The sequence below is a fragment of the Octopus bimaculoides genome, chromosome 1 (assembly GCF_001194135.2).
Source record: "Octopus bimaculoides isolate UCB-OBI-ISO-001 chromosome 1, ASM119413v2, whole genome shotgun sequence".
Lineage (NCBI taxonomy): Eukaryota > Metazoa > Mollusca > Cephalopoda > Octopoda > Octopodidae > Octopus > Octopus bimaculoides.
This window is the reverse complement of record NC_068981.1, coordinates 109,398,234-109,415,633: the sequence shown is the minus strand read 5'-3', so window position 1 is coordinate 109,415,633 and position 17,400 is coordinate 109,398,234. Positions and strand designations below refer to the sequence as shown.

General features: G+C 33.2%; 1 protein-coding gene across 2 annotated transcripts in view; it reads left to right on the top strand.

Moving 5' to 3' along the window:
• Window positions 1-17,400, top strand: part of LOC106868481 (uncharacterized) — a 71,490-nt gene that overhangs the window by 35,862 nt on the left and 18,228 nt on the right. For both annotated transcript variants that reach the window (XM_014913767.2, XM_014913768.2), the window contains exons 3-12: window positions 276-368; window positions 4,408-4,542; window positions 5,432-5,545; window positions 5,913-5,992; window positions 6,770-6,875; window positions 7,723-7,780; window positions 11,172-11,266; window positions 12,860-13,003; window positions 13,338-13,485; window positions 14,773-16,479. In XM_014913767.2, the coding sequence (XP_014769253.1) occupies window positions 276-368; window positions 4,408-4,542; window positions 5,432-5,545; window positions 5,913-5,992; window positions 6,770-6,875; window positions 7,723-7,780; window positions 11,172-11,266; window positions 12,860-13,003; window positions 13,338-13,485; window positions 14,773-16,479 (2,680 nt within the window). The remainder of the gene's footprint in view (window positions 1-275; window positions 369-4,407; window positions 4,543-5,431; window positions 5,546-5,912; window positions 5,993-6,769; window positions 6,876-7,722; window positions 7,781-11,171; window positions 11,267-12,859; window positions 13,004-13,337; window positions 13,486-14,772; window positions 16,480-17,400) is intronic.

Here is a 17,400-nt window from a genome sequence, read left to right as displayed (position 1 = left end):
CTCTCTCTCTCTCTCTCTCTCTCTCTCTCTCTCTCTCTCTCTCTCTCTCTCTCTCTCTCTCAACATCAATTAAATATGGAAGTTGATTAATTTATTAGTCACACAATTAAAATTGTTTCAGTGATTTTAATTTACTCAATTGATAGTTTCCTGCATAAACATATTGTTGTAACCTTTACTTACAATTCTGTTTAAAAGATACCCATTGATAACGACAATATGTGTGTCTGTGAGTGTATAAATGTATTTCTCTAACTGCTTCTATTTTTCCACAGGTATTCTGGCATCTTGATGTATTTCGACGTAGTTTTAAGAACTATAATGGACATGTGTGTATGGGAAATTCCTGCATTTTTTGTAATTTGAAGGTAATCTATCTTTATATATTCTACATTTGATATGCTTATTATTCTATGCTTAAATGTTTTCTGTGTTTTACACTCTGTCTGTCTGTTTCAGCGTCAGACATAATATAATGCCTTGCAGTATTTAGTTACAGCCCTTAACTTTCTGATTTCAAATCTTGTCTTGGTTAACTTTCCCTTTTGATCCTTCTGGGGGTCAATAAACTGTAGTACCAGCCATGTTGTCAATATAATTGACTGTTTTCTCCCTCAAATTTCCAAATATATATATTCTACAAATTACTATATGTTGTTGTTGAGTAACCCACGAACCAGTGTAATGGATTAAATATTAATGAAGTAACCACAGGTTTCAACAGTCCGTAACTATAAATATGAGGTATGTAATATATCAGATAGCATTCAACTTGTGGTTATTTCAGTTGTTCAAGATTGCAAGTTTGTGGTCATTCATTTTAAAATAATTAGGTATTTATTGATATATTTGTTTGTTGTTTAGAGCAGATGTTGAAATTCTTCAAATGTAGAATTATGTAGGTTATATTGCTTGTATTGGGCAGTTTTCAAAAACTAAATGGTTAAGATGATAAAACTCTAAATAAATGTCGTTATAGGTATAAATATACCATAAACAAGTATTAAAAATGGAGGAGAAAAAGATGTTGAATCAATATTAGATTTAATACAAAATTGAATTCAATACATATGCACGTTTCAAAAGACAATACAAATATGTAAGAAAAAAATTATAATCATAGTAATTATAATTAAATTTATGCATTACCATTCTCATCAATGTGAGGAATTTTTGGAAGGACATCAAAAAAAGGTTTAATGAAATAAAATAAAATAAAATAAGATAAATAAGGGAGAATACAGATGGGGTAATAGGGAAAATCAGGTATTTAGAAACAAGTTGTAAAATGAGAAAATACCAATAATAATAATAGTGAGAGAGATGAAAGAGAAAAAGATAGACATGTGTATGCAAGTCTATATGTGCAATAAACTATAACTTAAAAATAAGAATCTAATGGATTTGTTTTAAGAAATAGTAATAGGTCGAGATGAAGTGTAATGTAAACAAGGCCACGTATGTATAGTAGAATATAATGCAACAGGTACACTAGCAGAAGAAAACCATAGAGAGTTATACATGTTAATATTGGAAAACAAAAAAATATATTACAAGAGGCTAAAGGTGATAGGCAAGACTATGTTTGAAAAAGTTGCAATATTTAAGTAAAAATGTACATACAAGCAAAGAAGAAACCAAAGAGAACTTAACCCTTTAATGTTCAGATTAATCTGTTAGATGTAATACTTTTTTCACTCAAATTGTTTTGAATTAATCGTACATTATCTTACAGCTTTGAAGTTTCGATGGTGTTATAGTTTATTCTTAGAATGTCATTGTAGGTCAGGTGTGAGGGGCTAGATATGGCCAGTTTGAATGTAAATCATGTAGGATATTTGGGCCGGATATGGCCGGCTTAAACACCAAAGGGTTAAAGGAAAAGCAACAATCACAGACAGGACCAGTTGGTGTATTCAAGAGAGTTACCTTACTTAAAAACTAGCCCGGGGTAGGGGAGACAATAAAAAAAGAATAGGAACAAAAACGAATATATGAAGGAGAAAATTATTATAAATTTACAAGTGTTAGAAAGAACGTATACACTTAACACCATGCCAACCTTCCTTCATTGAACACTAAACTCAGCTTGCGAAGACCTGTTGGGGCAAGTGAGATCGAAACTGAACCAAATTCGATGACTGGCACCCGTGCCAGTGGAGCGCTAACAGCACCATCCGAGCAGGATCACTGCCAGAGCAGCAGTCTTGCTTCTGTGCTGGTGGCACATAAAAAGCACCATTTGAGTGCAATCATTTCCAGCTTCGCCTTACTGGCACTTGTGCCGGTGGCATGTGAACAAAACATTGGACTGACTCCTGTGCAGGTGGCACGTAAAAAAACACCATTTGAGTGTGGCCATTGCCAGTACCACCGGACTCGCCCTCATGCCAGTGGCACATAAAAAGCACCCACTACACTCTCGGAGTGGTTGGCGTTAAGAAGGGCATCCAGCTGTAGAAACTCTGCCAGATCAGATGGGAGTCTGGTGCAGCCATCTGGTTCGTCAGTCCCCAGTCAAATTGTCCAACCCATGCTAGCATGGAAAGCGGACGTTAAATGATGATATAGTCATACATATATACATACACACATACACAACATGCACACACACACACACACACACACACACACACACACACACATAAAACGTGCATACACTCACACATAGACATACAAGGGTGCAAGTGTAAGGGAGGATACAAGTAAAATAATAAAGGAGTATGTATTCACATAAGACGTACGTATATATATATATATATATATATATATTTATATATATACACACATACATGTACACACACACACATACATACATACATATATATATATACATACACATATATAAATATATACATACACATACATAAAACATAAACATGCATGCAACCTATATAATGAAACCTAGAGAGATCATTGTTGTAATAGTAGCTTTATATACATATTTCATTTTACAATTACCTTTAACCTCACAGGTGTTAGGGTTTCTACAGTTACAATTGTTACTAATATTAGACATACTATTGTTATGTGTATGTGTGTTGATAGAGGTAGAGTTTGTGTGAGTATGGCAATCATTGGTAGAAGATACAGAGCTATTTGAATAATTGGGGTTAGTATTAGTAGTAAAGGTTTAGTTTTCTATTGGTAAAGGAAGAAATAATCCTAAATAAGTCAGGAGAAACAGAAAAGCCCAATCTAGTCATTCTGTTATTGAATATCCCAGCATATCTAAATTTACTAAAATTTGATTTACTAATAGAACAAATAGACTTTATAAAATTAGACTTCAAATGTTTAGCAAAAGGAAATATAATACAAATTATGTTACTATTGTGTTATTGGTATGGTAGTTTTTGTTAGAATGGTCACCCATTTGAATAAATGGTATAGGTTTCTTTTTCTCGTATTGACACCATCACTAACATTACTTATCTTATTATTATTGTTATTATTATTATTACTACCATCATTATTATTAAAGAAATATTGAACATCATTAAAGTTGGTTATATAGTTGTGTGGGGAATTAAGAGTATGTGAAGAAATATGAAATTTTTTAATGGAAGAACTTTTTCATGTTACTATTTCCGGCTATGTTAATGTTTTTCTCATAATGACTGTCTGTGACATTACAATTGTTTATCTTATTAGAAATATTGGTATTGGTAAAATCTGGTTAGTAAAAGTCTTGTTATTTGGTCCATAGTTGTTAAAAATTTTTTTACCAGAGTAAGCACATAAATGCGAAACAAGGTAGAAAAAATAGTACTCGAAAACCAGAGGTAGAGTAATATGCTTTATTACTCTATAACAGTTTTTGTGAGATTTTTGCTGCTTTTTAATAAAGTGTGTGTGTGTGTGTATATATATATATATATATATATATATATATATCTGTGTGTATGTGTCTTTCATTTGTTTCTATGCAAGCTTATACCAAAGCATATTTTTTCTTGGATGTCTGGTTGCAAACTTCCTATACTATATAAGCTGACTCAAAATTCTTACTTCAAATCTCAACAATTGATTTCATTTTTCATCACTAAAATAATTACTAATAAAATATTAAACTTAATTATTTCATTATATACTTTCACTACAAATATATTATACTGATTTAGCTGCCTACAGTGTTTCTCTACAAATTGTACTGAACTGATTTGATTAACTGTATCCTTCCCTAACAGAAGTTTCCCTGGTACATAAGCAAAAGAAAAAAGTGTTTGGATAAGAATGCAGTTACAAGTTAATATTTCACTACATAGTGTTGTATTAAAAAACCTTGTTTAAAGTTTCACATCTACTCAATTATTATTGTAGGATAGTTTTTTCCTGACAGGTCTGTTAAAAAATATATAAACAATGATAAAGTTTCTGTTAAAAGATAAGTTTATCTCATTACAGGTCATCTTCACACAACTTCGGTATAGTGACAAAAGTTCACTGCATCCAAATGCACTGAGACGAGCATTGGCTGAGGCTTTTGTTGACCAACACCGCTTTCAGCTTGGCCATATGGATGATGCTGCAGAATGTTTTGTAAGTCTACAGAATGCTTCTTTGGTATTCTTACTGTTCATATCCAATTACAATTATATGTTTATACCAAAGAGTTATACAATTAATTCCACTTGTCTTAGATACTGAGGGAAAGACATCAGTTCTTTTTCATAAAATTGGTACAGGAAACTTTTCCTATCTTGGAATATTTGCACTTAATTTGTTTAATGAGATAGAGTAGTCAGAACCAAACACCAGCTTTATAAACCGGTGTGAATCTAAAAATGAAAATTTTTCTGTTTTATTATAAAACAAAGAAACTATTATTTTATGTTTGGCTTGTCTTGTTATTAAGGTTAATAATTATTATTTCTGTTAATATTGTCTGTGAAATGGCAAGTGACAAAAAGTATTGGGAGCTTATTGGTCATGTGCTGAAAGATTTCCTGACATTCTTCATCTTTCTGGAGAAGACCGTAATAAACCATTGTGTCTTTCTCTTTAAGGTTGTAAATATATTTGTCTTCCACTTATTGCTATATGTAATATTTTGCTTGTTACACAAACCCAGTCAGTTCTGAAACAGACTTGCATTATGGAAGTAGCTGTTGCAAGTTATCAGATGACTTGATTAGGGTGAAACTGAGATTTGATCAATATTCTAGTTGGTCTTTATCATGGTATATATTGTTCTGCAATTTATTTACCATAATGTCCCTCATTTTAATTACAGTCAAGGATTCTAAAAAAGATTTGTGTAGTTTGAGCTGGTTTAAGTAACTATACAGCTCTTTCATTAAATCCACTATTGTTGAGAGATACACTGATTTTAATGTAGTTTAAATGGTTGTACCATACAAACTATTTTCTCTTCAGTGCATCATAATTTTGGCAACATATTTGCATTGTATCTATTTTATACCTGTAGGAAAACATTCTCCGAAGGATCCATTTCCATATTGCTAATGGCTACAGTGAAGATCAGTGCACAGCAACACATTGTCTGACACATCGTAAATTTGCTCTAACTGTTTCAGATCAGGTAATACAAAGCATATACATGTCTCTCTCTTTCTCTGTCTCTCTCTCTCTCTCTCTCTCTCTCTCTCTCTCTCATATGCACTTATAAGCATACATATACACACTTGCACTTGTTTTTATCTGCTGATTGTCATTGATATATGGTACAGAATGTTTGTTTATAACTGATAAGTGTTTATTAATATCAACATTTGTCTTTCACTCATCCCTCTCTTTATCATTCATACACACACAACACTCAATTCAGTGATGCTGATCAATTTAATACTATTTTTTTTCTTTTGATTAAATTTGGTTAACTTTTCAGTCATTCCTTAAAAAACAAAAAGAAAGACAATACATATATCCAATATCCTATTCTCTTTCAGGTGCAATGTGTGTGTGGTGCTAGTTCTAAACCTTTAGTTTTCTCTGAAATAGTTCACTATGTGTCTGTTGCAGCTCTGGTGTAAGTATATTTTTCTGTTTTCTCAGTCTGAATATAAAACCTAGTGATTTCATATCAAGGAAATAGAGGGTTTTTTTTCTTTTTTTCTTCTTCATATATGGAGTAAGGCAAGCACGTAGTATCTGAAATAGAAGACACCTAGCATATTTGTTGCTAAGTAAAAGTAATGTGTTACACTTCATAGATTACTAGTGATATTAACATAACCAATTCACCTTTACTAATATTAAAACATGGACACAGTATATCTTTTCACTTCCTTTATAACTACACATCGTGATAAATATAATCTGCATATTTGGTTATTTTGTATCAACTTATTTATGGATGCATAATTTGCATTTCAGTGGTGAAGACATTTAAAGCTGTAAAAGTGAACTTTTCTAGCACTGCTGTCTCATCCACCATGGCTGAAGATGTAATGTGATATAGATCCTTGAGCTGAGAAAGTAAATGCTATTGCTGATGTTCATGATAATCATACTTTATATATATCTCATTTTCGCCCATATCAATTCAATCTTAGGTTTTGTGCTGGTAACATGTTAAGCACACTTGATCTCCATCTAAACAATAGTTGATAATATAAAATTTTTGGCCAGATTTCAAGCAAACTGTGTTACTAGAAATACCAACAAATTTACTAACAAAACCAACACTGGATGCACTGTTGCTGCAAATGTAAGGAGTGGGGCAAGCAGTGTAGAAGTGTTACAGTTTGTCATTTAAACCAACAGATATTGTATTGATAATTTTTTTTGTGTGTGTTTTTTACAGAAACCAAGCAAATAAGATAATTGAAAGTGGATGCAAAGTTACATCAGATAAATTTGGTCTTTTACTTCGAAATGCCTGTAGTGTTGGTGATGTCCGTGATTGTCCTGTGAGTATTTTAAAATTTTGCTTTATAATTAGCATTTTTATGAAAGTATGTTTAAGAGCACCATTCATCTAGCCAAGAGGAGAGGGCAGTGGTTCATATCTCATTACTAGTAGTGAAATGTTTTCATAACCTAAGTACTTGAAATGAGGAATTAATACAGATATGTGAATTAACCAATGTGAGTTGCAGCATCATTGTAGTGTAATTCCCAATAGAAAGTTACTTTTGATAATTCAGTATTATATCCAGGAAGGGAGTTATTTCTCATCACTATCATTTTAATGTCCACTTTTCCATGCTTGCATGTGTTGAATGAACTTTGTCAAGGCAGATTTTCTGTAGCCAGATACACTTCTTGTCACCAGCCTTTACTTGTTTCCATATAAGGTAATATTTCCCCATGGCCAGACATGTTTTAACGGAAGATTGGACATGATCAACAATGCTTGTATTACAGCTATTTCCTGATATCCTGACAAGCAGAAAATAATACACACACATACAAAAGGCGGTGCTCCAGCATGGCTACAGTCAAATGACTGAAACAAGTAGAAGAATACACAAACATGCATGCAGGCTTTCTTTCACTCTCCAGCTACCAAATACACTCACAAGGTTGTAGTTGGCCTGGGAATATAGTAGGGGATGCTAATCCCAGTGGGATTAAACCCAGAACCATGTGGTAAGGAAGCAAACTTCTTAACCACCTACACTTATGTAAAACTATGTTAACTTTAACTACTTCAACAATTTAGATTTCCAGTTGACTTAGAAAACTCAGAACAGTTATTACTTTCACATAGCTCATAATTTGCTTTGTTTACATATTGGTTCTACATATTTACAGAAATCATGTGGCAGAAAGGTCAATATACGAAGAACTTTACATAATCAACCTGATGTTGGTGAGTTATCAAGTTTTATATTTTATAGCCTTGTCAAAACTTTTGTTACAGACATATTATGGAATACTAGCAGAGATACCTGGCGTTGCTCAGGAGTATAATGGTTTAGTTTATATATATATATATATATATATATATATATTACAGTTATGTTGAACAAGTGATACGGGAAAGTGCAACATTGACGACAAAACATTTGTGGAGTAAATGATGGTCTAATTCGACTAGGTGACATGTAATACATCTGTTTGAAGGATTCCAGGCCCTAACCTGTCATGGAAAATTGAGAGTGGGGGAAGGAGGATATGTAATTTTTTTAACCTACTGAAAAGCTGCCAGTGGATATACTCGCCTCTGAGGTGGTCAGTGCTGCATCTAACACAGCCCATCGTATGGTTGACAGTCAAATGGATGGAGGTGCTGTGGAGATATTGTACTTAGAAGGGTACATTCTGGAAATGGGCTGTAATGGGAGATGGCAATGGGGAAGTGAACTGCTGAAATGTTGCAGAAGGTGAAGAGTTAACATTGGATTGCTGGTGTGGTTGTAGAATAAGAAACATAATGTGAGCCTATGTAGTAATGAATTACTTGTAAAAACAAGGTATAATGGCTTACCGTGTGGTATGTATATGATATGCCTGTATTTTTGTATTTAGTGTAAATTAATGAAATATAAGCAAATGAACGGAATATAAGCACATGTATGGAACTGCTAATTTAACGGTAAATGCCACAATAATTATTAGAAAGAGGCAAAGAATTATATATATATGTATATATATATAGAATAAATTTTGTTAATATAAGGGTAAATATATAGTTTTGAATACCTTGCAACTGCTGCAATAATTATTAAGTAGTAATGGAACAGTAAATGTGTATTTTTATATATACCTTGGACCCTCATTGTTTTTTTGTTTTTTTCAAGAGTTTCACCTCTAGCACTCACAAACATACATTCAGGCATGTCAGTCGTCACATATGTATGTGTAGATGTGTGTTTAATAATTTATGTAATGCGGAAACACACACAGTCACAGACACACACACACTCATACACTCACAGACAAATATACACTCATATACAAAATGTTACGTCGTTGTGGTATAAACTGTTCCTGACATACACTCACATCCATATACTAAGATAGCCACACAGAGACATTCATTCACGCATGTCACTTGTTATATATGTATGTGTAGACGTGTGTGTTTAATAATGTACCTAATGCAGAAAGACACTATGAGACTTATACACACTCATACACTTACATATATACACTCATAGACAGATACACAGTCATATACAAAATGTGATGTTGTTGTGGTATAAAATGTCCTGTTGACAATAGAAAGATTATCTCTATGAAATGTTATATTGTTTTAATGGAAATGAAAATAAAATTTCGCATTGACATTGGCCAGCCCTCACATACATATAGTAAAATAGACACACAGACATACATTCATGCATGTCAGTTGTCACATGTATGTGTAGATGTGTGTGTGTTTAATAATGTACCTAACGCGGAGAGACACATGTACTGGGACGTATACATACTTACATACACTCATAGACAGATACAGTCATATACAAAATGTGATGTCATTGTCATTGTGGTATAAAATGTCCTGTTGACAAATAGAAAGATTATCTGTATCAAATGTTATATTGTCTTAATCAAAATGAAAATTAAATTTCATATTGACACTGACTATCCCTTGCATCCATATAATGTATTTAATAACGTACTTAATGCGGAAAGACACACACTGTGAGACATATACACACTCATACACTTACATACATTCAGAGACATAGTCATATACAAAATGTGACGTCATTGTGGTTAGAATTAAAAGTAGTATAAAAGTGAAACAAAATATCACATTACAATATAGATCTTATTCTTTCACTTTTCTTCTTTGACTTTTGATATGTAATACCGAATCAGTGCCAATGTTGCATTGCTTTAATCCAAATGACAAAAAAAAAATTACATGTTGACATTCAAGAGGTCTGATAGTATTACCATGTAAAATTTGATTTGATTTGGTTGAGCCGTTTGAGAATGCATTGGGAACAGAGACAGAGTGACAAAAGATTTTATATGTGTGTGTGTGTGTGTGTGTGTGTGTATAGATGACTAAGAGAAATCTTAGTTGATAAATAAAAAGCAAAACAAAAAAAATGCCATCATTGATTACCTAAGATCTGAATTAATAGTAAAGACTGTCTGTGGTGACAAAGTTGATGTCATCTTACTGGCCAAACAGTCAGTGGTTTATATCCCATCACAAATATTGTACTTTGATTTTGGCCAATACACCTTATGCTTTTGTTGCTCTAGTAACCTGTATTTTGCTGACTTCCCAATATTAAACTCAAGTATCTATTAGCAGAGATGGGGACTGAAACAGCCAAACCACATTTTTTTCTAAAGCAGAACCATTCTCTACTCTTAAACTTGATTGCAATATCTAATTTACAGATAACTAAATCATAGATGGTGGTAGCCTGGAGGCTAAATAGAGCTGGTAACATTGAAATACTAAAAAAAGATTTTTTTTACTCTCTTTTCAATTTATTTTTTATTATCTTCAATTAAGAGCACTTTAAAGTGCAGCTTAGGCTAAGAAATTTTTCTTAATTCATTTGTCTTAATTCACTTGCAATTACGTCAATTTGTGTATACTTAATATATGTTTTTATATACATCTCATTGGCAATCAAATGAAATATGTATACCTGATTGCCTATCTTCATATATCTCTCTGTCCCTTGTCTCTGTTTATGCATGTTGCAGCCTGTTTATCCATGTCTGGTTATTCATATCTTTCCAGCTGTAGCTTTGTATCTATCAGTGACTGTCTAGCTAATCCAACCATAGATATAGTTTATAACAATCTTGCTTTGAAACTAAAAGATGTAGACAACTGGTGATGAGTAATTTGATCCATTTACCACCTTTGCATGGATAAAATTGGTTATTGATTGATGGTTATATGATTTATATATACATATATATATATATATATATATATGTATATATATATATATGTATATATATGTATATATAAAAGTAATGAGAAATACATAAGCAGTATTGCTTATATATTGCAAGCTTTCTATAACATCTGTTGATCTTATTGTGAAACAGAGTGAGTAATTTCTACTATGTAACTTGCATTTATTCTCCCTTTCATTTTACCTATCTGTTTAGAATAGTCTATTTAGTATTCCCTACAATAATTGGCTTTAGGTTACTGTAATAATCCATTAGAAAACGAGACAATCATTGAAGATTTCATCTATAGTTTCTAGAAAGTATTTTAATAGTTGCAATAAAGTATTTAGTGTTTGTTTTTCTATGCTTTTGTCTTCTAGTAAGTATTGGTTTGGTATGGGATACAGACCGTCCAAGTGGAGATCTTGTCTCTGATGTTTTAACCAACATCAGAACATCTATTGTACTCGAAGATGTAAGTATAAAATTGTGATTATAATTTTGTTTCCCCTCTCCCTTCAAAATATTTTAAGTCTCATTGTTTTCTTTTATGGCTTTCTGTGGCTTTTATTTAGTTTTATTTGTAAATTTCAAGATGTCTACATTCAGTTTTCATAGCTGAAGAATACATTCCTCCATTTTCTGGTGATTAGGATTTATTTTGAAGGTTGTCTGAGGCAAGTGAAATCAAAATCAAATTCGATCACTGGCATCTGTGCTTGTGGAGCGCTAAGAGCATCATCCAAGCGTGATCGTTGCCAGAGCAGCTGACTGGCTTCCGTTGTTGGTGGCACATAAAAGACACCATTCGAGTGTGATCATTACCAGTGTCGCCTTACTGGCACTTGTGCCGGTGGCACATGAAAGAATATTCAAGCAAGGTCATTGCCAGTGCCGCTGGACTGACTCCTGTGCAGGTGGTATGTAAAAAACACCATTTGAGCGTAGCTGTTGCCAGTATTGCCTGATTGGCCCTTGTGCCAGTGGCACGTAAAAGCACCCACTACACTCTCGGAGTGGTTGGTGTTAGGAAGGGCATCCATCTGTAGAAACTCTGCCAAATCAGATTGGAGCCTGGTGCAGCCATCTGGTTCGCCAGTCCTCAGTCAAATCGTCCAAACCATGCTAGCATGGAAAGTGGACGTTAAATGATGACGACGATGATGTTTCAAATTTTGATACAGGACCAGCAAGTTGGGGGGGAAGGGGTAAGTCTGTTACATCAAACCTAGTACTCAGCTGGTACTTATTTTGTCGACCCCAAAAAGATGGACAAAATGTTGCTAAGCATTTTACCTGGCATGCTAGCAATTCTGCCAGCTTGCCATGACACTTTAAAAATACCTTACAATCTTGGTGTATTGCAAAAATCAGCTTTTTGGAACTGCATGCATACTGTGTAAAGTAGTGTCTGTCTGAGGTCCTTGTGACTTGACAGACAGTACAAACCCTGGGAAACACAATATCTTCAATCTACAATATCACCACATTGAGTACTGTTGACTTCTTTAATAATAATCATAAAATCTTACCTTGATAATTCTTACAAAAGCTGTCCAAATATAATGTAACGAGAAATCTCATAAGTAGCTGAAGCTGTATGTGGCTTCAAAATTGCTAAACCTCATCTTATCAATATTTCTGTTTGTTTCCATTGCACTTCTCCTAAATCATTGATAGAAGAGCATATTAGTCAAATTCTGCTCCCCTTAGATATTGTAGACATTTGGTAAAAAAAATATTGTTTATAGTTTCACATTCTGTACTATCTAGTTCTCTTTATGCACTGTGCTAACCTTTATCCTAACAGCAAGGAAATAATGTAAAACTAGCGTTTTATTAGGTAAAACCTGATAGACAGTTGAACACTGGACTACATGCATTACAATAGGCAGTAGTGTCCTGATAGGTTCCATTAGCAGATGCTGCAAGGACTTTCATATATCAATAAAATTTATAAATGAGATTTATCATTCAACTATTAGACAATTTACTTTGTTCCCAAGAAAGAAATGAATATGTCTAATGGATAAAAACACTTTTGCTTATTTCTGTTAATCCTCTGTAGATGTTCCATTGTTCCAAAATCAGAGACCTGGCTCAACTGCATTTAGTTGGTATTGTCTGTTACTATGGGAAACACTATTCTACCTTTGTCTTCCATTCAAGAGATCGGTCGTGGTATTACTTTGATGATGCCACAGTTAAGGAGGTTGGTAATCAGTCTTATGTTTTTGTTTTGTTTGTTTAATTGTAATCCTTGATTTCTATTTCAAAAGAAGTTACTTGACAGTGATTGTGATAACAATGATAATAATGGTAGCTATAATAATTATTTATGCATTGTAGCCATTATAATCATTCATACAAATTATTTGTCATTATAATTATAATCACTTTTATTTCTAAGATAACCAGAAAAATAACTTTAATGCAGTAAACTTCAGCTTAAAAAGAGATAAAAATAAAACTCAATAACTCTTAATTTATAGAGAATATTGTTTTCATATTCATGTTGTAATTTATTTATATATTTATTTTTACAGATGGGTCCTAGCTGGGATTCTGTTGTAGAAAAATGTTGCCGTGGTCATTATCAGCCCCTTTTATTAATCTATGCCAATCCTAATGCTACTCCTATTAATGTTGCTGAAGCCCCTCGGAAAACTGTAATGGCTCCGGGTTACAATAACTGTAAGTATGTTTTCTACATGCCTTTTGTTTCTACCTACAATTATTTATCTAACCTAAAATAACTTTAGCAGCTCCTGGCTACAGTGGCTACTCTAACTCTTGGCTATAAAAATCGGGAGTGCATCAACTCATGACAGCTGCTGCATCAGTGCATCCAATCTCATTGTCAATGTTTGGTGCTGTGTCAATTATAACTTCAAAATATAACACCTGTGATGGTTCCACATAATAGTTTCTTCGACTTATAATGACTATTCAGAAGAAAACAATCTCTACTTTCAGGAGAAATAGTCACTACATCTGCTTTCTCTGTTTCATTTATCATTCTATCTTTCTTTATACACATTTTTCTCTCTTTGTTATTCTCTCTCTCTTAACCACTTCCCGCTGGGAACTAAATTCAGAGAATTACTTTCCATTGTTGTAGATTATAGAAATAAAAGCATCCCATTTTTACCTATTCCTTTCAATAATACATTAAGTCTAGTGCGGCAGCTGTTAACCCAGCTCTGTAATATTTTCTCGTTTGGCAATCAAAACCATCATCTGATACCAGCCATAGTAGTAACTGCTATGGTAAATTATGAATTCCTGATGGATTATTGCTGAATAAAACAGTTACAGCTCCAAAGATGAGCTGATATGATTAAAGATAGTGGGGTCAAATTGAAAATATATTGTTTACTTACCTGTCCAACCTATGCAAATTTAGAAAAATCAGATGTGATGGTGTTTATGTTTGTTATTTTATTTATATTGGTATTAAACCTCCACTAATTTTCAAGGAGTAGCTATTGTCACTTGAGTCATCTCAATATATGCCCAATATTCAATTTATTGTCCCTGAATAAACAGTAGGTAAAGTCAACCTCAGAGGCATTTCAACTGATAATGTAATAGAGATGTAGTTTAATACAGTAAGGCATTCAGTTTAGAACACTACTTCTGTTACTCCACTGATTTTTGTAATTATGATAGCTATTATAATAGTTATTTGCAAGTTCTATGGAAACCCCTCATTTAAAAAGTATTATTATTTTGAGGCATACGAATGTGGTTCTTCATATCATTGCTTCATTATGTTAATGATATCAATTGTGACTTCAAGACTAACACTTGAACATATGTATGAAAGTTAGTGGGAACAACCTGAATGATATAGATTCTCAGTTATTTTGAACTTTACATGCAAGCACAATAAGTAACATAATACTTGATATTGCTAGCATATTCATACTGATAAAGACATTAATATGGACATTAATTTCTTTATTTTGATAATTTCAGCCTCAACTGGTGCAGGTATACTTAGAAGTCAATCAGCAGATATCCGCCGAGCAGTTACCCCTACACCAGACATGCACTGCTACATAGATCCAACTTTTCAGCATAGAAGATCTATAACACCAGGTCCAGAAACCTATTATCGATTAAAGGATTTAGACAGGGATTCTGTAACATCAAGCAATGCTGAACATCAAAGACAAGCTAGTTTTCTGACAGCTGTTTCAGGATCTGATGATACAGCATCCAATCATTCAAGTGTTAAGAGTTTTCCTTTGGATTCAGTAAGTTTGATCCGTTCATTGTCTCCATCTGTGAGTAATCCATCATCAAAGCCAAGCAGCATTGCATCAGAATCTGTTGACCAGAACCTGCTAGGAGAGTACATATGTACCGAAGGAAGACTCCAAGCTTCATTTTATAATTCATCCAACTCAAACAGTTGTAATGGTGGAGTTTACAATGTTCAAAGAAGCAACCTGTCTGACTTTTCAGCTCAAAGACGTTCATCTCCATCATTGAGGGATAAATCTTTTGAAAATGTCCATTCTGAAAACTTTATAACTGAAGGAAGTACACCAAATGATTTTGGGTATAGAAAACCTATAGATAGTCATGTTCTTCACTCAGTTGATTCTAAATATCGTGATGTTACGAGTCCACCAAGAGACACTTATAAAACACAAAGTAAAGCTTATGATAATATTAAACACAGCCACTTGATTGTCAAACCAACTGTACAAAGTACGCAGCAAGACAATTATTATGAGAATATTAAATGTGCTGGTCCTTTGCATTCGGGTCTAGCAACATTACCAAGAAATAAAGATTCAGCCAAGGAAAAGAAACAGTTAAGCCAACAGGCACAGTTATCTTATTCTCGCCCATCAGTCTCTCTAAAATGTCAGACTCCACCAAGATTTGAGAATGGACATCAATACAACAGATATCGTTCTAATCATCCCAGTTTTAATCATTCTTCAAATAGCATTCCAAAACCAGGAAATATGATCAGAAGTATTTCTGCTCATTCACTGGCTTCTCCTAATAATGAAACTTATGTTTCTAAAGACAGAACATATAAAATTCCTTCCCAAGACCATGAAGACAGCTATAGCCAGGAAAACTATATTGATCGTAAAACTGTTGAGCATGTCATGAAGAAACTCTATACAAAGCCACCAAAAGGTACAATTAATGGCTTGCGTCATTCTAACAGAATCAAAGAAAACTTGAATGGCTTGGGAAATATTGCCTCGGCAACTGAACTGAGTGAAGCACTTACACTTGAAATTCCGTATGATAGGGTATCATTAGAATCTCAAAGGGATTCAGGTTATGGAAGCAGTGACCGAAATAGTTCCAGTTCATCAAGTAGTATCACTATGGATCCTTACGGCCAATATTTGCCTAGCAAGGGTATCCAGTCACTTTCTCTATCGGAAAATCAAAAGTTTTCCTCAAATGTGGAAAAGAATAGTGTTTATTCTGGATTTGCTGGAAATATAGGTAACAGAACAGGCAACAAAAACATGTACCTTGGAAGGAAAGGTAGCATTGACAGTATCTTAAACGAGCCTCTATATCCAAGTAATACATTTTTAACAGATCTGATCTGTGAGAATGTTTCAATGGATATTAAATCTTCTTTAATGCAACAAGGGAAAAAGATACTTCCTGACAAACCATTAAGTGGACATATTGTACGAGGTAAGCAAGTGCTTTTTTTTTTTTCTTTTCAAGTATGTTCACTTTTAAATTGGTGATATGCAGCCAAGTTTGTTCTTACTAGTGAGTTTGATTTCTTTATTCTTCCATGTGAGAATTTGATCTTGCTATTATAGACAAACCATTCTCTAATTTTCTCAGTTGTTCTCAGTTTTTCTACTGAATGGTAGGAATTGTCCAGTGCTTAACTCCAATATTTTGCTTTACCAGTGACAAGAACTTATAACTTCAGTTGGAATGTTTTGGACACTGAAATTCTCTTTAAAATTCCTGATATGTTTCATGATGATTGACCTGATAATTATCAAAACTTGCTTACTTATGTTATTCATGTCACTGCAAAAGGTATGAATATCACTACCTCCCATAGGAAACAATTATTATTATTGTCTTGTTTGTTTCAGCAAACTGTTTCCATAACATGGTTATGGTTTTGTTACTCTATAATTTTTTTGTTAATTTGAAATTCAGCTGTTATTTTTTCTCATATTCTGTTTTGATTGATCTGCTGGGAGCTCAATTACAAATATTTCTTTGTTAATCGCAATTTCTGAGATTTACCCCTGCAATTAAAACAGTTTTTATTGACGAACAGTCTGTATTTTTGTTGTGGCTAATAGTTTTTCTGTTGTGTTGCTTAATCAGTATCTTATCATTTTTGTATTTTGTATGATAGGAATTTCTCATATCTGTTTCTCAAAGACACAGCAGTATAATATAATTTTCAAAATATTGTTATTGATACTGTTGTTATAAAGGCAGCAAGCTGGCAGAATTGTTAGAACATCAAGCTAAATGCCTTGCAGTATTTCTTTGTTTATTATAAATTCTAATTTCAAATCCCACCAGAGTCAATAAAATATAGTACCAGTCAAGTACTGGTGTCATTGTTGTCGACTAAGC